This window comes from Bos mutus, chromosome 9 (genome assembly GCF_027580195.1).
Source record: "Bos mutus isolate GX-2022 chromosome 9, NWIPB_WYAK_1.1, whole genome shotgun sequence".
NCBI classification, from domain to species: Eukaryota; Metazoa; Chordata; class Mammalia; order Artiodactyla; family Bovidae; genus Bos; species Bos mutus.
Window position 1 is genome coordinate 96,292,240 of NC_091625.1, and position 23,473 is coordinate 96,315,712.

Below are 23,473 nucleotides of genomic sequence, written 5' to 3' on the forward strand. Positions count from 1 at the left end.
GGTGGGGGCCATGACCGTGATGTGGCTGTGCCCTTACAACCACCTGGAACTCGAGGGCTGAGAAATCACCCGTGATGATCTGAGTCAATCATCAGAGACAGGTGTTAAAGGTTTCTGGGCAGGTTTAGATGGTGGCCTCCGACTCACAAATCCTGCTCGAATTTGCTGCTTTGGGGCTGAAACGTCCAAGGGGCTGAGGGAGGCCGGCGCAAGATGAGCGCTGATCTCTCTCGTCTTTTCTTACCTGGCAGCTGTCAGTCCCTCCAATCAGATGGCCGGCACACAGCTCCGTGGGCTTGACCCTCCCATCGAGATACTCGTTGCGATTACACACCTTGTTCTCGATCACAGGCAGGTGCGCTTCCTTCAGGCGGCCCTCACCAAAAGTGCCTGCGTTGAGAAAGATGAAAGAAAGGGTTACTGGATCCGAACCCTGTCCACACGGGAACTTCCAGAACAGCAGAGCAGGAATGATAGGTCTCCGGTTTATCCATGAGGTTGCATAAGACAAGGAGTCAGTTCCCAAAACTACTGGAATTCTTTTTTTTTTTTGACTCTTGAAAGTATAAATATTACATAAGCTTTCATGTTCCCACGACCTAGTTAATCTGGGCTTCTTCATGGGATTTTTGAGGTTTGTGTGGTTATCTTCTGCTTCTTTTTCCAAACTATAGAGAAATTTATTTTTAATATGTGAGAGATTGAGAAATGCTAGCACCACTGCATGTATTTTACATGTTCTCTTCCAGGATTTTCATGTTTCTTTTACCTTACATCATTGTGCACCTTTTTTTCACACATTACATAGTAAGGATTTGAATCATCTTTATAGTGAGTATTTTATAATTCATCTTTATAATTAATATTTGAGTGGGGAGTCCTTTTGGGCTGAAGCAGATTTCTGTCCCTTGGACTCCCAGGAGATCCAGCCAGTCCATCCTAAAGGAAATCAGTCCTGAATATCCATTGGAAGGACTGATGCTGAAGCTGAAGCTCCAATCCTTTGGCCACCTGATGCGAAGAACTGACTCATTTGAAAAGACCCTGGTGCTGGGAAAGATTGATGGCAGGAGGAGAAGGGGACGACAGAGGATGAGATGGTTGGACGGTATCACTGACTCAATGGGCATGAGTTTGAGTAAACTCTGGGAGTTGGTGATGGACAGGGAGACCTGGCGTGCTGCGATTCATGGGGTCACAAAGAGTCGGGCACGACTGAGCGACTGAACTGAAATGAACTAAACTGAAGATTTCTGTAAATAGTGGTGATGGTTATTCAACAGTGTGAATACACTAAATGCCTCTGAATTGTACTCGTCAAAATAGTTTAAAAAGTAAAATTTACATTCCTTTTCCAATTGGGTAAAGACTCTTCCATGTGCTTGTCTTCCCCACTGTATTTCTTTTTTGTGTGTAAGAAAAACTACTGTTTTACTTTGGCAAGTGGAAATAGAACCCTTGCAAATCACAAAAAGAAATGATATTTCTCCAGATGGACACACCCAGGTATGTCTCAGTATTTTCACAAATAATCCAGTTTTCTAACTTTGCAAGCCCAGCTTTCACGAGTTTTACAGTCTTTGCTTTCTTTGCCAGCATGAAACAGCCAAGAAACAAGGTACTACCTCTCCAAAGGCTTTTAAGAAACTTGGAAAATTGTCTTGTTCAGAAAACTCACACTGGAGTTGACAGGAGCTCCTAAGAGGACCACTGTTTGACAAAGAGGGCCGAGTCCCACTGCTGCTACAGCAGGGGAGGAATGTCCTGACCACAGGAGCATTGAGTAGCAGATGTATTGTTTGAATTGAGTAGATTTGTGGATGGTGAAGCCTTATCAAAAATTTTTTGCTGAAAATTAATTTAAAAGTGTCCTGCTCTGACATCTGCTTTCTGAGCAAGACAGACATCGTGATGCGAGGGACAAATTCTCTAATTGACCAGAAGTTGTAGTGTGCAGAGGTGCTGCCATCCTGTGGCCACAATAGAGATGGCACGTCACGTCTGAGAGGCTGAGGCTAGGAGACTAAGGGTGACCTAGAGGGCTCAGCTGCTCATGGGTTAGGTGATGTCTCCTGATGACGGTGACCATGGGGATGATGGGGAGGGTTGGGGGTTGACCGTGATGCTGATGGTGAAGGTGGTGTCCATGGCGATGGTGGCGATAACGACAGTGATAATGTGAGATGGCGATGGTGGTTGTGGTTGTACAAGAAGCACAGGAGCTGCTAAAATACATCTGCAAAGCGCTGAGCTCTTCATATATGTTATCTTTATCTGCACAATGACCTTATACAGGTGAGAAAACTGAGGCGAACATGCAGAACATCATTTGAAAACATGGATTTTATGGATGAAGGTTTAGTTGCCAAATGGTACCAAGAGGTAAGGTGACTGGTCCCTTCTCTCTAGCCAGTGGCAGAGGCAGAACTGTGTTCCAGGGCTCCTGACTTCTGCTCTGATGTCCTCCACCAGCACTTCCAAAAAGTAAGGCAGAGATCTAAGACATCCTTATAATGTTCCTAGGCCCAATTCTGAAGGATATAACAATAATTTGTATTATAATATAATGCAGGACAAACTGCAAAGGGAAGCCGGGATCCCCAAATTATAGTTCGAGTGCTGATCCAGGATTTTGCAGGAACATCCCCTCTTGGTCCTCACCCTGTCCACCAAGGCCAAATGCCTTCCTAGAACTGGGACCTTTCTTTCTGCCCCCAGCTGTCAGTCTTCCCACCCTCTCCACACAGACACAGACCGTGCGGGTATTTGGGGAGACAGGTTGAACTATCATTTTGTTGCTGACGCACACTATGTTTAAGAGCTCCGTGTGGTTAAGCTCACGTAAATAATCTAACACCCTTAATCTGCAGCTGTGTCTAAACCCTACTTAGCTGAGGAGACAGTATTACCATTGGATTTATGGGCTGAGAGTCTCAAGGAAGCACTACCCCTCCCCTCGTCCATGTCCACGGATGGCCAATTATGGAGACCGGGCAGGTACCCAGACAGTCAGGAAGGGAGTGGACCTCATTCACTGGTAGAAATTGGTACACACGCCCATTTTCTCATGTAGGCTGCAGGTCAGAAGCAGTTCATCATGTGAGTCACGAGATTTATCTTACCTTGGGTTTCTCCCCAGCCAGTGATGTAACATTCTGTCCGGGCTGCAACCATGTAGTTCGGGGGTGGCAGACAAGCTGGGATTACCTCTTTCGTGATGATGGCAGGTCTGAAAGGAAAACATCGAAAGTTGCATTTGACTGCTAGGCTGGAGGCTTCTACCATTCACTGGATGAAAACATAAAAGTGTTAGTTGTTCAGTCGTGTCCGACTCTTTGCGACCCCATGGACTGTAGCCCACCAGGCTCCTCTGTCCTTGGGATTCTCCAGGCAAGAATACTGGAGTGGGTTGCCATTTCCTTCTCCAGGGGATCTTTCTGACCCAGGGATCGAACCCGGGTCTCCTGCATTGCAGGCGGATTCTTTACCATCTGAGCCACCAGGGAAGTCACTGGTTGGTTACCCACAGTAGGATGCCACCTGCCTCAGCCCCAGAGCCCTCCCAGCTGGTATTTCCTTGCTTCACTGACAGCTGAAAACAACTTTTCACCCTCACATTTGCCTATAGTATCTTACAAGTTAAACAAATAGAACGTTTTATTTAAAAGGTACCAGTTGTGGACAAGAAACCGGAGGTGGGAGCAGAGATGACAATGACTTTTCTTGTCTCTTCTGGCACTATGGGAACTTCATACCATGCACGCTTTTACATCAAGTTAATAGGGGTTCAATCAGTAGGTGAACCATCCAGCTGAAATACAGGGCTTTAAAAATAGCAAGTGCCTTGTGTCACCAGGAGCAAGCTGTCCCATTTTTGGGGTCCTCAGTTTCCTCACCCATAAATGTCACAACACCATGGCTATAAGAATCTGATACAATGCAAGACACCAAATGAAAGAGGATTAGAAGTAATCACCTTGCATAAACAAAGTAGTATGTTTAAAAAAAAATAAACTTTTGCATGCCTTAGAATTCCAGAGAATCAAACATCAGAACTTTGATTTTTTTAGACTTGATTCTATCTATTTGTAGGGCTTCCCAGGTGGCTCAGCGGTAAAGAATTCGGTTGCCACTGCAGGAGATGCAGGTTCGATCCCTGGGTGGGGAAGATCCCCTGGAAGGGGAAATGGCTACCCACTCCAGTGTTCTTGCCTGGGAAAACCCATGGAGAGAGGAGCCTGGCGGGCTACAGTTCACAGGGTTTCAAAGAGTCGGACACAACTGAGTGACTGAACCACCACCATCCTCTTGGAGTCACCAGAAGAGCCCCTGCCTCTCACAAGGAGCAGCCCACACTCACGTATGGGTTGCTCTCGTGGAACACTGATGACTGAGACTCCTGGGGTGTGGGGCGGCCTGAGGGTGGGTTCCCAGAAGCGCAAACGTATCAGTCTATCAGAGAACACGTCCAGAACCTCATGTTTACTAAATCACCTGTTTGAGGAGCAGAGCTTCCTGACAGCCCAGGGGACCGTGAAGAAAGGAGAAGAAGCTGGCTAAGCTGAGAAGGCCCTGTCTTCCCTTTCCAGGAGGGAGTCACTCCTCAGTGGACTGACCCAGGAAACGCATGATGTGTTTCTGCCCGGACCCAGAGAGCCCCCCTCAGACCCTTGACCGCTGGCCTCAAGGGTCCACTGGCCTGGCCGTCCTCCTCACGGTCACTACCGCCCCCTGTCACCTGGGACCCATCAGCCCGCCATTTTGGCTGTCCATCTTGTGACTGTTTTCGAAATAGCTGTCTCTTTATTTAGCTCACTCTCTTGAGACCTGTTTTCAAATACCGCTAACTTTTAAGTGACAGAAAAAAAAATGGATCATTTTGTCAGACTTAATAAAACACCCATCCAACAGGAAACATAAAACCAGAGACAGGAAGACGAATGTGCTTTTGTGAATTGTGAGTGTGTGTGCACGCTGCCTTTCTTTTTTAAAGTGCTTTGACATACATAATTGCGATTGATTCCCCCGAGCATATTATTATGTTGAAAAGAGAATGTCAACCTGGAATAACTGAATAATTCTCTGATTATGAATGTATACTAGCTGACTGGGGAACTTATTGAAAGTGAAGGCGTTCAGTCGTGTTCGACTCTGCAACCCATGGACTATAGCCCACCAGGCTCCTCCGTCCATGGGATTTTCCAGGCAAGGGTACTAGGATGGGTTGCCATTTCCTTCTCCAGGGGGTCTTCCCAACCCAGGGACTGAACCCAGGTCTCCCGCATTGCAGGCAGACACTTTACCGTCTGAGCCAACAGGGAAGCCCCAGGGGAACTTAGTAAGTGAGAGAATTGTAGGGATAACCTGTACCTCATGTTTCAACACACTCTTTTTCCACGTGAGGAAACTGAGTCCTGATGCCTCTGTCATGACCACGTGGGAAGAACACCCCCTAGCTGCCACCTCCCCTGTATTCTCCCCTCCGCCCACCTCCATCCTCACCCAGCCCCTGTAGCAGGCGAGCAGGGCTGAGCCCAGGTTTCCTCACTTGAAGGTCAATGCTCTTCCCAAAGCCTGATGCCTTTGGGGTCCTAGCTGGTGCCAGCCCCACACAACTCTGTTACGGCTCGTAAATCCAGCCACGAGCAAAAGTTCTCAGGGCTTACAAGGTGAACGTCGTGGGCAAACCAGTACCTGCTCAGCTTGAGTAAGGCAATGTCCGCCTGAAAGGGCTCCCGGAACAGCCTGGACACTGGTATTTCCTGGACACTCTGTTCCTGGGCTTTCTCGTAGTGTGCACCCAGGATGACCTTGTAGAATGACAGCCCTAAAAAGCTAGAGAAGACATCCACATTAGCAGCAAAATAGGGGCCAGCCCTGCGTTGGGTGCCCTTTGGAGCCATAAACACCACGTCTCCTCCCGCTCAGCTACCTACAATCGGAGGCCTCTGAATGGCAAGAAACAAGTTCTCGGTCTTCCTGAACCTGACAGTTAAGGAAGGTTCTCAGACAACAGAGGACGAATGAAACCAACACTGAGGTCGGCACAGGGCAGACACCAGGTCGGGAGCCTGGGGAGACCAACGCCCCTCATGGCGAAAGGCTCTGTCTTGCTGTCGATCCTGCTGCAAGCTGCCGGACCAGGTCTGCCTCTTCGTTTCTCTCCTGAAACACCCCCTCCTCTCCCACCCAGCGGCCCTGGCCATTCTGCCCTTCACATCCACCTCCCGCCCCCCACCCCCGTCCCCAGTGTCACCGCCCTGGAAGGAAGGAGGAAAGGAAAGGAGACAAGGGAGGAGAGAGGGGAGGGAGAAGATAAAGAAAAGGAGGCAAGGAGTCTTGAAGACAAGGAAGTCTTCGTGTCTGGGATCCCCTAACACATACTTGTCCAGGCAATGGGCAGCAGTCAGCACCCACTTTGGGGATATCAGAGTTCCTCCGCAGAAGTGCTTCGAGCTGGAAGGAAAATGTGCCAGGATTTTAGTTAAATCTGATGATTTAATTCTACAGAGAGTCCGAAAGTGGTGCTTACTCTGCTTCGAGGTCATTAATGTTCCCAAAGGACGAGGTGGCAGCAAGGACAGTAGGAGTTTTGAGCTTCCTGCAGTAAGTGGGTCCTCCGGAGGTCACCCCACCACTCGGGGTGTGGGGTGGGGTGGGGCTGGGGCTCAGGCCAGGCCTGGCCACAGGGGAGCAAAGCGGCATGGCACCAACAGGAGGCCCTTTGGCCCTGGACTCCAGCCCACTGAGGTCTCCTCTGTTTCTTTTGGAGGAGATCTGTGTAAGGCCTGACCAGTCATTCTTCAGGGTGCCAAATGGGATCCTGAGTGGCCCGTGATTCGGGCCATCTGCTCATGCTATTTGAGAAAGTTCGCTTTGGGGCGGGGGAAACGTCCCCTAAATCATTCACGTTGTAGAACTGCTGGGGTGCGATATAGCTCATAAAACTCACATGAGCCGCTCTGAAGACCATCATAATGGAAGAGACACAGATGCAAGTGAATGGGAGCCAGCAAGGCAATTATCAATCAGGAAACAGACCCCAGCACAGCTTGGGAAAGAGAGACTAGAAAATACGTGAAAGCAGTATCGCAGGATCAGGTATCGCAAGCAGTTACTACGTGATAAGGCAAAGAAAAGAACAGCCAAGGCAGCCACAGAAAGAAACGGACCAGAACAGCATCTCACCAGCGAACGGAAGAAGGACCACAGAGCGCCGCGATTGGGCGCATGCGCACTGGTGCAGCCTTGTGCCGAGGAAGCATCAACAGGCGGATCAGCCTGTTTTCTGTGTGGGCTTTGAATGGGACACCCAGGAAAAGGGACTGATCAAAGGCGAACACCAGTCAAAGATCACCAGAACCGTCTGGGTCCTGGAGGACCGGGATGATCACGCTTCAGTTATGGCTACCCTCCACTGAAGAAGGGGTGTTTTTTATATGGGTGAGCATCTTTTGGTTAAATTCAGTAGTTCACAAAACTGTTGAAGGAAGGGGAAAAGACTCTGCATCTGTGTTTTAATATTATAGATAATTTTATCTTTACCCTCCCCCACGAGGTGTCTCATTTCTAAAAATATCCCTTTCTCTTCATTTTACAAAGCCACAGTGGGTATCTATATAAACCCTCAAAGCATCTTTCATACTTTTCCAGCAGGATTGGAGCTTAGTATAAATTGCTACATTTAACAATTCTGATGACAGCTACCCAGATCAAAAAAAAAAAAAAAAGATTCTAATTTCAAATTATTTTCAAATTAAATAACATAGAAAAGAACATTTAAAAAAAGAAGCAGAATCACAGATACAGAGAAGGAACTTTTGGTTACCAGTGGGGAGAGGGGATAAGGGAGAGGGGAGGGGCCATACAGGGGTAGGGGATTAAGAGGTAGAAACTATTAGTTATAAAATAAGCCACAAGGATATATTGTACAACATAGGGGCCATAGCCAATATTTTATTACATTATATTTTATAACGATAAATGGAGTATAACCTTTAAAAATGGTGAATCACCCTATTGCAAAACTGAAACCTATATAATATTGTACAGCAACTATACTTCAATTTACAAACACAGAAAAAAATTTTTTTTATAGTTTTCCTTACTCCTTTGTTGAACTTAGAGGCAGGTTCTGATACTGGGGGTATGTGGATTTAGTTGAATGCAGAAAGGTTTTCTGTTTGTTTAATTTTCAATGGAGTATAGTTTCTTTGCAGTGTTGTGTTAGTTTCTGCTATGCAGCAAAGTGAATCAGTTATACATATACGTATGTACATACATATACAGATCTATCAATACATATACAGATAGGCCCTCCTGTTTGGATTTCCTTGTCCTTGAGGTCACCGCAGAGCATGGAGTAGGGTTCCCTGAGCTGTACAGTAGTTCACATTAATTATCTGTTTTATACACAGTAGTGTATATGTACATGTATATGTATATATGTACATATGTATATATGTCAACCCCAAGGTTTTGCAGAGCGTACCCAGAAGGATGGAATAAATCATTTCTGGAAATGGTGTTACCTTCTTCGAAGGCTGACTTGCCAGGGCCAAGAGTGTGGCTTGGACACACACCCACCTACAATCCTTCCAGAACATTTCTTCGGCTCCACTTTGGGCTTTCCACAGTCGAATGAGGACTCTGTGGCACAACGTGGGAAGATTTGCATTTGAAGACGTGAAAGAGAGCAACTCATGATGAAGTCGTGACTCGTCGACGCACTGAACTTTTCACATCCCCAAACTCAAACTAAATAGTAGACTCATAAACGTCTCTTGGAATATTTTTTTCTAAGTTGCAAGAAATGGTAGTGGACAACACAGAACCGTCTCCTTTCTAGAAAATATAAGTGCTTTTCTATTCTACTGTTTTCTTAAGGAAGTGATTAATTGGGAAGAGTTAGGCATTAGAATGAGAGTTTTGTGGAGAAGAGCTTCACTGACACAAGTTGTTATTCTGACTTGAGGTGATCTATCTAGAGACTGTATCGTTACTCCCATCATAACCACCACCATCATCTGAGCCATGTAAAGTTTGCTGAAAACCATAATTGTCGTCCCCATTGGAAGGCAATAAGAGTATTTTTTAATTATGAATCTCTGTGTGTGCATGTATGTGTGGGGTGTGTGCATGTGTTTAGCAAGGATAACTATCCTAAACTAATGCTTTCTCTCGGCCAGTTTCAGGACAGCTCTTCCAGGAAGCCTCCCAAGACTAACCCAGCACCTCAGGGATGACTTCCATTCACTTGCCTCTCTATTCATCTCCCACCTGCTTTCTGTCTCCACCTGGCCTGCAGGGTTCCTGGAGATTGGGGTGAGTGCTCCATCTCTGGTTGGTATCACTCACTAACGTCTAAAACAGTTCAGGGGGTACATAGGTATTCATAAATGCTTCTCCATTGTCTGGAGCCCTTTAGGATCTTCAAAAATAGAAGCGTAAGTCATAGTTAATAATAAATATTATAAGGAGAAAAGTTTTAGTCTTAATCAACCAAGAGATTTTTATCCTCTAGTGAAGCTGAAACCTGAATTTTCCTAATAGCTTTCCAATTTTCTTGGCCTATTCTGAGAATCTATATAGAGAAGTTTTTTTTTTTTTTGAAGAAGGATGCAATATAATCAAATCCTACTTTCTAATACTGACCTTAATTTCTCCTACTGTGCCTTACACAGAGTAGACTTACAGAAATGGACTAAGGAAAGAACAACCACAGATATTATGGTAACCCTGGTCTCACTATTCAAAATAAAACTTAAGTTCTACTTATTTTTAATTACAATACTTATTATTTGTACTGTTTGTGTTGGTGGAATTGAAATGAGTTGTTAACCCAACGAACAAAAATTTGCAATTTAAAATAAATGAATATAAATAAATAAAACTATATTTTAAGTGGGCATCTTTCAATTTTTGAGGTTGATATTAAAGAGAAAACCCACACAAGCCCTTGGTAAAATTGAGAAGCAGAATACTGGGCTGAATAGAATGTAGTTCTGATTTCAAATTGTTTTACTATGTAATTCTGTGCAGTTTGCGTGGTGCCATTTGTTTTAATAACAGAATATTTACACAAATTTTTCAAGTGAGTTGCTTAAAGAAGTTTATGTGTAGCCTAAAAAGTTAAATCAATGGTACTTTTTTAAAGATGTTTTCCATGTGAGTTACAATGTAAAGTTTGGAAATTTTAAAAGTTCGGAAATTTCCCAGGGAATGAGCAATAAAAATCCTTTTTTAAAAAGAGGAAAAAAAATGAAAATAACCTTTTTAAAAAGTCATAGCTCAAAGAGACTTCACATTCTGAAAAATCGAATAAAATTAGCAAAAACAAACAAACAAAAAATACAAGTACACACAAAAAGTCCCCTTAACCTGGGACAGCCACCCTTTTAAGCACTGACCTGTCATACTGGAGGAGCTGTCATTTGAGATTTCATTCATTTATTACTGATTGAGCAAATGTGTTCAAATATATATATATGTAGTGCCAGGCATTGCTCTAAGCACCAGGAAAAAGGAAATATTAATAGCTGAGGTTTGTAATCTTTACATTCTGATGGGTGGGTGTGTAGGAAGATGTTACATTGGAGGGTTCAACAGAGGCCCCAAAGATGCTCCGGGAGGGTGTAAGATAAACCTCCATGTGCAGACTTCTAGAAATGGCCTCCCGGAATTTCCCGGGTGATCCAGTGTCTAAGACTTCACACTCCCAATGCAGGAGCCCAGATTCGATCCCTGGTCAGGGAACTAGGTCCTACATGCCTGCCACTAAGACCTGGTACAGACAAACAAATAAATATAAAAAAGAAAGAAAGAAATGGCCTCTTTTACAATTGATGCTTTTGAACTACAGTGTTGGAGGAGACTCTTGAGATCAAAGCAGACTGCAAGGAGATCAAACCAGTCAATCCTAAAGGAAATCAACCCTGAATATTCATTGGAAGGACTGATGCTGAAGCTGAAGCTCCAGTACTTCAGTCACCTGATGTGAAAAACTGACTCATTAGAAAAGACACTCATGCTGGGAAAGATAGAAGGCAGGATGAGATGGGGATGACAGAGGATGAGATGGTGGGATGGCATCACTGACTCAACTGGCATGTTTGAGTAAGCTCCGGGAGTAGGTGATGGACAGGGAAGCCTGGTATGCTGCAGTCCATGGGGTCGCAAGGAGTCAGACACGACTGAGTGACTGAACTGAACTGAACAATTCTGGTACCCTCACCCAAGTCAAGGATGGAAAAGAACCAGGTTCTTAGAGATGGATAAAAGAGGAAAGGATGGAGAAAGGACTGTCCCAGTGTGCGGTCCCCAACTGCATCATGATGTGGCCATGTGATCAGAGCACGTGGTCTGTTTGCTGACACCCATTTCCTGCAGAAGGATCCCCAAGCCTCCTGACACTCAAGAAGCCTGTAGCGTCTGCTGGTGGCCGAGGGCTGCCCCTGGGATATTACTGTAGGTCCCTTTCTGTGGGCATCAGAAGTCCATGACTCCCTGGCACAGCTATAGAGCCAGGGCAGGAATGGCATGATATACAACAACTTAAAGGCAACTGTGCCAGATAGGCACCCTGTCCAAGTCAGCGAGCCCGCACCCCAAGAGGCAGTGGGGGTTCCAGAAAGCTGAAGGGTAGGAGGGAGGAGCAGAAAGGGAGGCACAAACCCCACTGGGGGCCATGAGGTAGGGGGTCCACCGAGGCAGCGTCTGGAGAACTGAGAAAACACACAGTGGAGAAGCAGTCGGCTACATGCTCCCCTCAGCCCAGGCAGCACGGTGACAGTGGCCAAGGAGAATCTTTCCTTCATCCCGGCTTCGCCCTCCTCGCCCTGCTCTAGGCATGAGCGGCCCCGAAGCAAAGCCTGACGGTGGCTCCGTGCTCTCAACCCTTTGCCCAAGCTGCCTCCCAAACCACCTCTGGATGTGGACTTCAGTGACCTTGCAGCCGCACCTTATCCCCTCCAGCCTGTCCCGCCATGTGGCAGGCACAAACACAAGCCATCAAACTGTGCAAAGAAGTCCAGGCTGATTATCAAGAATCAGGACAGAATCCCTCTGCAAAGACGGAAGGTCAGCGGAGAGTAAAACAGGGTCCGAATCAAAGCCCTTTGCGGTGTTCTCCAAACCTATCCCTGGACTTGTTAGCCCAGACTTTTCAGAACAAAGGTCAACTCCCCTTTCTGTGATCCAAGCTTCTCACTCCCCAGAAAAGTCTGAGAAACAAGGAAAGAATTCAAGCAAGCTTTCTCTACGTTGTCTGGCGAATGCATGGCTAATAGTCATCTTAGGATAAGGAATGTCGGGCCTTAGTAAGGAGCCATGTTCATTAAATTCTTAGGATGACAGTATATGGTTTACAATAGATGCTATATGTTTATTTCCTGCTGTCTCTGTTTTCTTTCTTACTTCTCAGCTGCTGAAGGAGAGCTTCCCGTCTGGGTGACTCTGAATTTGTTTTTCAGGCATCCTGCCCCAGACATTGGAGAGGTCAGTGGAACCCTCTGGAGGCTAAAGAGATCACCTCTGAACTTGCTCTTGGGGAGGATTTTGTATGTATTTTATTTAAAGTATTGGAGGAAGGGAGTGCCTAAAAATGGGGGCCACGAGTAGGACTGATTCAAGAGACCCAGGATGAAAAGAGGGCTCTGGGGGAGAGGGGACCCTCTCCTGCCCAGAAGTGCTCGACCCACACTTGTGTCTTGCAGATCAGACACCAGGTGACACCACATTTATATAAAAGCCATTTCCTTCCAAAGGAGACAGCGGCTTACCACACTGAGGGACGTCACAGTAGTCAAAAAGCTTCCTTGGGTTCATGGTGTAGCACCAGGGCCCGTTGACATCACCGTCAGGATTACGGCAGTACTGGAAAAAGAGGAACGTGTCTGGGAGAGGGCGCATGCTGGGGCAGGGCACAGCAGAGAAGGTGACAGGAGGCACAGACATCGATTACACTTCTGTCCTTAGAACATGAAAGGTCGTGTTTCTTTGGCAGAGAAGTGGGCAGAGTCACTTTTCAGGGTGCTTACGAAGCCTCTGACTCATAGAAGGCCATCGGTCATGTCTCCTTGTTCAAAAGGAGCTTGGAGAAGGGGTGTAGACCCTGAGGGCTCTTGGGGTGAAGATTATATAAAGGGGCCTGCCCTGCAGCCTGGGTCTGCCACCCAGCAAGAGAGGACTGTGGTCGTGGGACAGGCCGTCATTCAGGTCAGTCTTCTGCCCGATGACTTGTTCACTGTTGCTTCCAAACTGTTTATTCCCCTAGCCCGGGCACCCTCCGTGGGTCAGCCATGGCAAGACCGCCCCACAAAGGAAACCCTTCAGGGACTGTGTGAGTGTAGGGGAAATCCTAGCAGAGTCCTGATGGCCCATCCAATTTTTTTTTCTAGGAACATCCAACTACAGTGTCATGAAGGTCATCTTTGATCACGGGGACCTAGAGGACAAACACCGGAAACACGAAAGCAGGCAGGAAGTGTCGCAAATGAGAGAGATAAGAAGCTAGCGGATTGGCCGGCCGTGCTAACTGTACCCCCCAGGCTGAGGCTGTTGGAGCACAGGTTCGGTCCCCTGAACCCTCTGGTGTCCCCTCCCCACCCCACACCAACGCTCAGTCAGGCAGCCTCTCTGGAGCAGAGGTTCAATTCGGTTTGCGAAGGCTGGTCAAAAAAAGGCAACACGAAGTCCAAATCAAAGTGGCTTACGTTTCTCTCCAGCCCTGACTGTGGGTTTGTCTCTGGAGTGAAGATGCTGTGTTGGTGGGGCTCCTGGGCCGCCCACTCCTGGCAGGGGACACCGGCCACCGTGGTGGCCTTCTTGCCGCGGTAGCTTTTGCCCGTCCCGATCCTGCAGTCTGGAGGGAAGAGGGAACGGTGTCACCTGTCCCACACTGACCCGGCGACAAGGATCAAACGTGGCAGCGCTCGGCGTCTCTCAGGACAGGCTGTAGTCACGTCCTTTGGAACACAGGAGCCCTGGAGGTTTCAGTGCGCCCTGACGACTTTTTTAACAAGTCGCCAGAGATGCTCTTGTCTCAGAAGGACTCACAAGTCCGGGTGTTGGAACGGGAACTTTGGCCGGGACACTTAGATACTCACTCAGTTTTATAACAAACTGAGAGGTAACAGATGCCTCTACGAAATGTGAGATGATCCTTGAATAACTCACTCTCAATGAAGAGAGCAGATGGAAAAGGATTTCATAAAAGTATATTATTTTGGCCAGAGCTCTGCCACCTTCTGGGATGAAAGAGGTAAGAAAGAGGTGGCTAGAGGTCCCTTCCCCAAATTCCTCCCTCACCTCGTGCCTTGGGGATGAGGCTTGAGCCCTTGTTAAGTGTTACATATGGGGTCCCAGCACACAGTGCTCTGATGAGCACTTGGAAAATCCAGACAGCAAAAGCTGGGCCAGCTAGCCCCATGCCCAAGGAGCAGGGCAGTGCTTGGCCACCTCCAGTGTGTGCCAGGAACAGACTGTGTGAGTTACCCACGACCACATGTGGGGTATCACGTGGGAGGGCCACCTGAGTCCATGTGATGTGGGATGACTCAGGTCCATCCCACCTGAGTCTCATCAGGAGGGATCCCCAGCTGGGCCATGGCACCCAAAGTCTCACCAGGAAAGTGGGGCAGAGATGAGCTGGTCCTATGTGTACAGCAGGTGTACAGGGGGACAGTAGGGAGCAGCTAGTAAGGTTCTCCAGCATCTCAGAGGAGCCAAGTCCCCCTCCGGAAGGAGAGGGGGTCTCAACTTGAAACCAAGTCCTCACTTTAATTGTTTCTGTCTGATCTTGGATTACCCAAAAGTGGTCAGACAAGCCAGAGACCACTGAGCTTTCATGCCAGGGCAAGGGAAGAGTCAGTCCCCTCTGTGACCTTACCCTGTCGGAGGACCGAGCACTCCTGCCACCTGACAGCCACAGGACCAGAGGCTCAGCACACGGGGTGACACGTGGGCAAAGGGCCGGGGAGGTGGAGAAGAGCCTGGTTATCCTTTGCCTCCCACCTTGGATGACATGTTTATCCTCAGGGCTGCAGACGCTTGGAGCTGCATGTCCACTTCTCTCCAAGCCTTTGTTGGAGATGATCATTGACAGTCTTCCTAGCCCTCCTAACTCTGTACATCCAAAACCAAATCAGTCCTTTCTACCCCTCCATGCAAAAGGCAGAGATTCGCTTTTCTAGAATGTCCCACCTCGGCCACTATCATCAACCTCTCAATCCATCCAGGCTCAAAACTGTATCCATCCCTCACAGCCAATTACTTTTCTTTTTTTTTTTTTTAATTGAAGGATAATTACTTTTCAATGTTGTGTTGATTTCTGCCATGTAACAATGTGAATCAATCATGATTTTATATATATATATATCTCCTCCCTTTTAAGCCTTCCTCCCCCCTCCCTTGGAGAAGGAAATGGCAACCCACTCCAGTATTCTTGCCTGGAGAATCCCATGGACATAGGAGCCTGGCCTGCTACAGTCCATGGGGTCATGAAGAGTTGGACATGACTGAGCAACTGAAAGAACAAACAACAACCCCCCTCCCGTCCCATCTCTCGAGGTCATCACAGAACACCAGGGTGGGCTCCCTGTGTTATATGCATATATTATATTGTAAGCATCTTCCCACTAGTTATCTATTTCACACGTAATAGTGTATATATGTCAATGCTACTTGCTCAATTCGTCCTACCCTCTCCTTCCCCCGCTGGGTCCACAAGTTCATTCCATTAGTTTTCAACTCCTAAAGACACACCCACCCCCATCAGGCCAGCAAGAGCAGCTCTGGCTTCCCCAAACGATACCCTGAAGCAGCCTTCCCCATCACAAACTCAGCCAGCACTCCAGTCCCCCCGCAGCAATGAAGCCTCTGCCTCGGGAAGACTCTCCACCTCTTATCATCTCTCTACCCGAGTACACAGATGTCTGGCCACAGACCTCTTACCTGCTTCAGGAGGATTCTCTACGCCTGGGGCTTGGGGAGCCGCAGGCACCTGCTCTGGAGTTTCTGAACATTTCTTCAGGTTGCAGAACTCCCATCTGACTCTCGGATCGGTGGTATAACACCAGGGGCTCTTATCGGCATCTGGATTTCTGCAGTAGTTCATTGTCAAGCCGCTGTAAATTCCACAGCAATAGAGGTCATGAGAGGTGAGTGAATCTTCAGGGGCACCCCAGCACCCTCTGAATTTTGTTACAACGAAGTGGCTGGAATATTTCCATTAAGGTACCAAAGTGAAAGTCGCTCAGTCGTGTCCAACTCTTTGTGACCCCACGGACTACACAGTCCACGGAATTCTCCAGGCCAGAATACTGGAGTGGGTAGCCTTTCCCTTCTCCAAGGGATCTTTCCAACCCAAGGATCAAACCCAGGTCTCCTGCATTGCAGGCAGGTTCTTTACCAGCTGAGCCACAAGGGAAGCCCAAGTTACCAAAGGTGCCAATTATTATTATAATGCCACAGGCACAGATGGTCCTCAATTTCTAAAGAACTGGGTGAGTTTTTTAAAGTAGGTTATAATTTTTATTTAAAAATAATCAAAAGTAATACATGCTGCACATAAAAACAGATCATATATATATATATACATGTATAAGAGAAAGTATCAGAATGTTTTCCTTTCCCTGGAAGTGTTAAATAAATTCCCCAGGGATAACCAATATAGATTTTGAAGCACATATTTTACATTTTTTGTGTACAAACAAATATATCTATACCTCTGGCTTTCTCTTCTATGTGAGTAGGGCTATGGAAGTTGGAACTAAAACATATTTATCCAAGGCAGAAAAGACATACAAGACGATGATATTCCCAGGTCAACCCTCTTAGTCTGTTTACTCATAGTGTATTGTGTGTGTGTGTGTGTGTGTGTGTGTGTGTGTGTGTGTTCAGTTGTAGTCCCACTTTTTGGAGCCCTGTGGACTGTAGCCCACCAGGCTCCTCTGTCCATGGAATTTTCTAGGCAAAAATACTGGAGTGGGGTGCCATTTCCTACTCCAGGGATCTTCCTGACCCAGGGATCAAACTCCAGTCTCTTGCAATGGCAGGCAGATTCCTTCCCACTAGAGCCACCTGGAAAGCCCTACTGTATTTTACAATGAAACAAAAACTCACGGCAGTAATATTACTGTAAATAGCATAGGCAGATCAAGTGGGTTGGGGGTTCGGAAGGCTTGTGGCAGCCTCCTGGAAAACTAGCTGGATGAGGTTTCTAGCTGGATGCATTCTGGGGCACGCAGGAAGAAGCCCCAGGCTCGTCTACCTGCAGCCGCTCAGGGATGGAGGGAAGAGGGATGTGACTAAAGGAGAGTGGGGCCAAAGGGAGGAAGGGGGACGTCTGGGTAGACCAGGGCTTCTGCGGGAGCTGAGTCAGAAGCAACTGGCTAAGGACATAGCAGAGGAGGGACCTGGGGCTCACTGGGCAGCTTGGACCCCTGGGGCCTCCCAAGGACTCTGCCCCAGCTTCTCAGAAGTCTCAGCCTTAGACTCCCCTTTGGAACTCAGACCCGCACTCTGTGACTCATGAGATCACTTGGAACATCCAATGTTCTATGGGAATCCAACAGTGTATCTGTGGGGACTATAGACAAGTGACCATCTCAGACCCGGGTCCACAATTTGAGGAAGCCCATCAGCAGGTTTCCAAGCAACTGGATATGTTAGAAAGGCTTATCACAGGAAACAGGCTCCTGCTCTCTTTTTTCTGTAAAGGTACTTTGATGGACAAGTTTTGATGAACACACACACCTACATAACCCACACTCCTGCTGTGACAGAGAATTCGTCCATCACCCCCAGAAACCTCCCTTGGGTCACTGCTCAGTCTTGGCTGCCCTTCCCCTGGAGGCAAATACTATTGAGTTCTACTCCAGAACTTCATATGAATGAACTCATGCAAGGATATACCCTTCTTTCAGTATTTTTGAGGTTTTACCCATGCAATTTGAGGGTATCGGTAGCTTGTTCCTTTTTATTTCTGAATAGTATTCCATGGTATGAGTATCTTACCGGTTATTCATGTTCTTATTGGTGACCACTGAAGTGGCTTCCAGTTTGGGGTTATTTTAGGAATAAAGCTGATAAGAACTTTCTGGTAGATCTTTTTGTAGATGTAAGAAACGTGGATTTGATCCCTGGGTTGGGAAGATCCCCTGAAGAAGGAAAGGCAACCCACTCCAGCATTCTTGCCTGGGAAATTCCATGAACGGAGGAACTGGACAGGCTACAGTCCATGGGGTCCCAAAGAGTGGGACGTGACTCGGCACACACACACGGAAACACATCAGGTATGACAGCTGTCCCTGCTCCATCCTCAGAACTACTTCTTACTGTTTGTCTTTTTAGTAACAGTCATTGCCATTGGGTATTTGGTAGTATCTCATTGCGGTTATAGGGGCTTCCCTGGTGGCTCAGTGGTATAAGAAGGTGCCTGCCATGCAGGAGACACAGGTTCCATCCCTGGTTCGGGAAGATCCCCTGGAAGAGGGCATGGCAACCCACTGCAGCATTCTTGCTGGGAAAATCCCATGGACAGAGGAGCCTGCTGGCTATAGTCCACGGGGTCACAAAGAGTCGGACATGACTGAGCGATTGAGCAGCAGCAGCTCTGTGATTATAATTCTTGCTTCTGTGATGGCTAAAATGTTGAACATTTTTTCAGGTTCTTATTGACCATTTGTGTATCTTTCTCTGTGGAACATCTTTTAAATGGTTGAAGTCTTTTGTCCATTTTTATTAACTTGTCTTCTTACTGGAATCATTTGGTATTGTCCTCTCAAGACCCTTGCGTTTTCCTCTGGCAGGCAGTTAATTTACCTGGAGATCATTTTGATCCTTTTAGGATTACTTTTGATCTTTGCTCAGATGTTTTTAGAATAGACTTTATCCAAGGAATACACTAACCCTACCGATACATGGACAGAGGAGCCTGGTGGGCTACAGTCCTTGGGATCGCAAAGAGTTGGACATGACTCAGCAACAACAACTGATAAACGAGACTTTTCTGGATTCCTTACTGAATGGTCAAGGTGTCCCCTGAGGTTTCTCCTCTCTGACTCATAAGAATCTCAACTCTGCAAACGCAGAGTCTTCTAGTGCCCTGGGAGTTCTAGAATCTTCATTTATCTCACGGTTCCCTGGTCTTTGTTCACTGCAGAATCTCTCCCTGCAACGTGCGTAGCTTTGCATTCAGCCAAAGACTTCAGGAGAACTCCATACGTATTTCCAAAGTGCCTTCTCTGCACAGATCCTTTCTCAAGATTACCCTGCCTACTCAATCCAAGCTGCCTCACTAAGCCCCAACTCCGGTCTCTGTCTCCTTAGATTAGCAAGACTGCTGTGGTCTGCCCTGGCTCCATTTCCTTGCACTGCAGTCCAAAGAGATACTTTCTTCCCTAAGTATCTCCAGGAAGAAAACCAGGGTCATTGTAAGTTCAATCTAATTTACTTTCCTTTCCGAAAAGTCACAGTCCTATGCTGCCTATTGTCCATCATGTGAAATTTTTCCATATTTTTACAGCCACATGTCACAGAAAAACTGGTCTGATCAGTCCGAGTCTTGTCCACTATTTTGCCCACTGACCTGTCCACTGATGTCCATTTTGCGGATCAGTATCTGTACTTTCTGACTCTAATCTGCCTTCCTGCTTTTGCTCTTAATGCTCTGGTCATTCACATTCCTTGAGACCACTAGTGCTCAGGACCCAATATGTCCACACAGGTCGGGTGATACACAGATCACCCAGTGGTGATAAATATTTACATTTATTACCCAATGGCAAACACAAACCACTTCAGGAGTTGGAAGACGAAATGATCAAATTCCACGGCTGAAAGACGACACTGATCTGTAAGCAAGAGCTATGGGACGATCCTATTTCTAAGCCTTCGATCGTCTGTGCTTTTGAGCTTTCTACTAGTAGGACCTCAGCCCCTCTGTCTATCCCACCCTGCTTCTGAAACACTACTCAGGAAAGAGAGCCAGCCTCCGGCTTCTCTTCTTTCAGAAATTTTGCACAAAAGCAAGTTGCCTGAGACATTTTGTCTCATTCTCTGGAGCCAAAGGAAATTTGGTCCTAAGACATTGGTTTCTAGCTGCTGCTGCTGCTAAGTTGCGTCAGTCATATCCGACTCTGTGCAGCCCCATAGACAGCAGCCCACCAGGCTCCTCTGTCCCGGGGATTCTCCAGGCAAGAGTACTGGAGTGGGTTGCCATTTCCTTCTCCAATGCATGCATGCATGCTAAGTCGCTTCAGTCATGTCCGACTCTGCAACCCCATAGATAGCAGCCCACCAGGCTCCCCTGTCCACGGGATTCTCCAGGCAAGAATACTGGAGTGGGTTGCCATTTCCTTCTCAGTTTCGAGCATAACCCTTTAAGTGGAAACTGAAGCTGGCGGTTCTCCTCTACCGGTTGAAAATCAAAGACATACGCATTTGGGTAGTTTTCTGGGGTCTTCAGATGCCTGTGTGGTGTCATCGATGACCACGACTGGCATTTCCTTCCTGTGATAGTAGTGGACGACGTGCCTCGATAACTCTGCCCGTTACCATGGTAGCAGTCCTGGGGCACAGGAGTTTGTTCGGGTGGTACTGAAATTGAAAGAGAAGAAATCAGTAAATAATGACTGGAACAGAGAAACGTGTGAAATAACTTATTACACAAACAGAATATCCTCTCTGGGAGTGAACACCGCCCTCTTTTTACATATTGGGAGGCAGATGGACATGCAAAGAAAACAATAGATCCAGAACATTCTAAGACTTTAATGACCTAACTTTTGGGTAAATAGTTAATTCAAAACTTGGGGGGAAAAAATAAGCAGGGCAGACTGCTTGTCATTGGACCTTGCACTCCTGTGCAAGCTCTCTTTTATGGATCTCCACTGGGTGTTCATGAAAACTGGGCAGGTCTTCAGAAAGACACACTTCATTTGGTAGAGGCTGCGCATGGTGGCTGCGTACCAGTGAGCAAAACATGGAAACCTTCCACATTTTCCCCAGACTCTTTGCTTATGCAAAGCCAAAGCCTTCAGCTGCTGGGGGAAATGGTCCTACATCCGGGACTCAGGCAAAGACCAGCTGCTTCTCAGGGAGGGGTAGGGCCCTGGAATAAGGGCAGAAAATTCTACTGTGCCAGGATACTTCACCAACACAAAGCAGAAGTCTCCTATTCTTCCACTCAGGACTCAACACAGATACAACTTAGAGTTTAGTTCCATGGGAAGAAGGGGCAAGAATATTGAGAAATATTGCCAGGTGCTCAGATGGTAAAGAATCCACCTGCAGTGCGGGAGACCTGGGTTTGATCCCTGGGTTGGGAACCTCCCCTGGAGGAAGCCATGGCAACCCACTCCAGTATTCTTGCCTGGAGAAGCCCCATGGACAGAGGAGCCTGGTGGGCTGCAGTCCATGGGGTCGCAGAGTCGGACATGACTGAGCGACTAAGTACAGCACAGTACCAGGGGCCCAGAGTCTAAGGCTGAGAGCAGACCAAGAAGACAGAGAATGCCTACCCCCAGCAAAAACTTAGCACTGAGTAACAAGAAACGTAGTCTATCAATAGGGTCAGGTTAAAAGTGTGGAGTGCCCCCCACCTCTGTGGTGCAGGCATTACTGATTACTAAAAGTTGAGAAGGGATTAAGAATACTGAGAAAGCTCTTCAGCACCCCAGACCCAACTCTAGATACAAGGTGACTGCACCTCACCACTGGGAGGATTTGAAACCTACGGTTCACATAGGGAAAAGCAGCAACAAAACCGAAATTCCTTTTATCTGCTCATGATATTAATTCAATTACCCACATAGCATATTGATAAAAGAAGGCTGCCCATTTCAAAGTGTAAATAATAGTTGCTTCAATAGCTATTGTTTCTCTACAAGTAAGTCCAAGCATTGATTAAAAATTACAAGACACACACACAAACACACACAAAAACAGGGGGAAAAAGCCACAGGTGAGTGAAATAATCAACAGAGCCGGACTCAGAGCCACCCAGAGATGTGGGATTATCAGATTGAGATTATAAATTCAGTTCACTTCAGTTCTGTTGCTCAGTCATGTCTAACTCTTTGGGACTCCAAGAACAGCAGCACACCAGGCCTCCCTGTCCAACACCAACTCCTGGAGTTTATCCAAACTCATGTTCATTGAGTCAGTGATGCCATCCAACCATCTCATCCTCTGTCATCCCTTTCTCCTGCCCTCAATCTTTCCCAGCATCAAGGTGGCCAAAGTATTGGAGTTTCAGCTTCAATATCAATCCTTCCAATGAACACTCAGGACTGATCTCCTTTAGGAAGGACTGGTTGGATCTCCTTGCAGTCCAAGGGACTCTCAAGAGTCTTCTCCAGCAACACAGTTCAAAAGCATCAATTCTTCAGTGCTCAGCTTTCTTTATAGTCCAACTCTCACATCCATACATGACTACTGGAAAAACCATAGCCTTAAGTAGATGGCCCTTTGTTGACAAAGTAATGTCTCTGCTTTTTAATATGCTGTCTAGGTTGGTCATAACTTTCCTTCCAAGGAGTAAGCATCTTTTAATTTCATGGCTATCAGAGCCACCCAGAGATGTGGGATTATCAGATTGAGATTATAAGGTTCAGTTCAGTTCAGTCGCTCAGTCGTGTCCGACTCTTTGCGACCCCATGAATCACAGCACGCCAGGCCTCCCTGTCCATCACCAACTCCCAAAGTTCACTCAGACTCACGTCCATTGAGTCAGTAATGCCATCCAGCCATCTCATCCTCTGTCGTCCCCTTCTCCTCCTGCCCCCAATCCCTCCCAGCATCAGAGTCTTTTCCAATGAGTCAACTCTTCGCATAAGGTGGCCAAAGTACTGGAGTTTCAGCTTTAGCATCATTCCTTCCAAAGAAATCCCAGAATGGACTGGCTGGATCTCCTTGCAGTCCAAGGGATTCTCAAGAGTCTTCTCCAACACCACAGTTCAAAAGCATCGATTCTTCGGTGCTCAGCTTTCTTCACAGTCCAACTCTCACATCCATACATGACCACTGGAAAAACCATAGCCTTGATTAGACGGACCTTTGTTGGCAAAGTAATGTCTCTGCTTTTCAATATGCTATCTAGGTTGGTCATAACTTTTCTTCCAAGGAGTAAGCATCTTTTAGTTTCATGGCTGCAGTCACCATCTGCAGTGATTTTGGACCCCAAAAAAATAAAGTCTGACACTGTTTCCACTGTTTCCCCATCTAATTCCCATGAAGTGATAGGACCAGATGCCATGATCTTCGTTTTCTAAATGTTGAGCTTTAGGCCAACTTTTTCACTCTCCTCTTTCACCTTCATCAAGAGGCTTTTTAGTTCCTCTTCACTTTCTGCCATAAAGGTGGTGTCATCTGCATATCTGAGGTTATTGATATTTCTCCTGGCAATCTTGATTCCAGCTTGTGCTTCTTCCAGTCCAGCGTTTCTCATGATGTACTCTGCATATAAGTTAAA

General features: G+C 46.8%; 1 protein-coding gene across 2 annotated transcripts in view; it reads right to left on the minus strand.

Moving 5' to 3' along the window:
• Positions 1-23,473, minus strand: part of PLG (plasminogen) — a 47,609-nt gene that overhangs the window by 1,215 nt on the left and 22,921 nt on the right. Inside the window, exons 10-19 of one of the 2 annotated variants that reach the window (XM_005900398.3) lie at positions 20,439-20,598; positions 15,952-16,124; positions 13,713-13,861; positions 12,780-12,873; positions 10,956-10,960; positions 8,532-8,647; positions 6,385-6,456; positions 5,695-5,835; positions 3,123-3,229; positions 245-390 (exon numbers count right to left, since the gene is read on the minus strand). In XM_005900398.3, the coding sequence (XP_005900460.2) occupies positions 245-390; positions 3,123-3,229; positions 5,695-5,835; positions 6,385-6,456; positions 8,532-8,647; positions 10,956-10,960; positions 12,780-12,873; positions 13,713-13,861; positions 15,952-16,124; positions 20,439-20,598 (1,163 nt within the window). Of the gene's footprint in view, positions 1-244; positions 391-3,122; positions 3,230-5,694; positions 5,836-6,384; positions 6,457-8,531; positions 8,650-10,955; positions 10,961-12,779; positions 12,874-13,712; positions 13,862-15,951; positions 16,125-20,438; positions 20,599-23,473 lie in introns of both variants that reach the window. The other variant, XM_005900397.3, reaches the window with a different exon arrangement.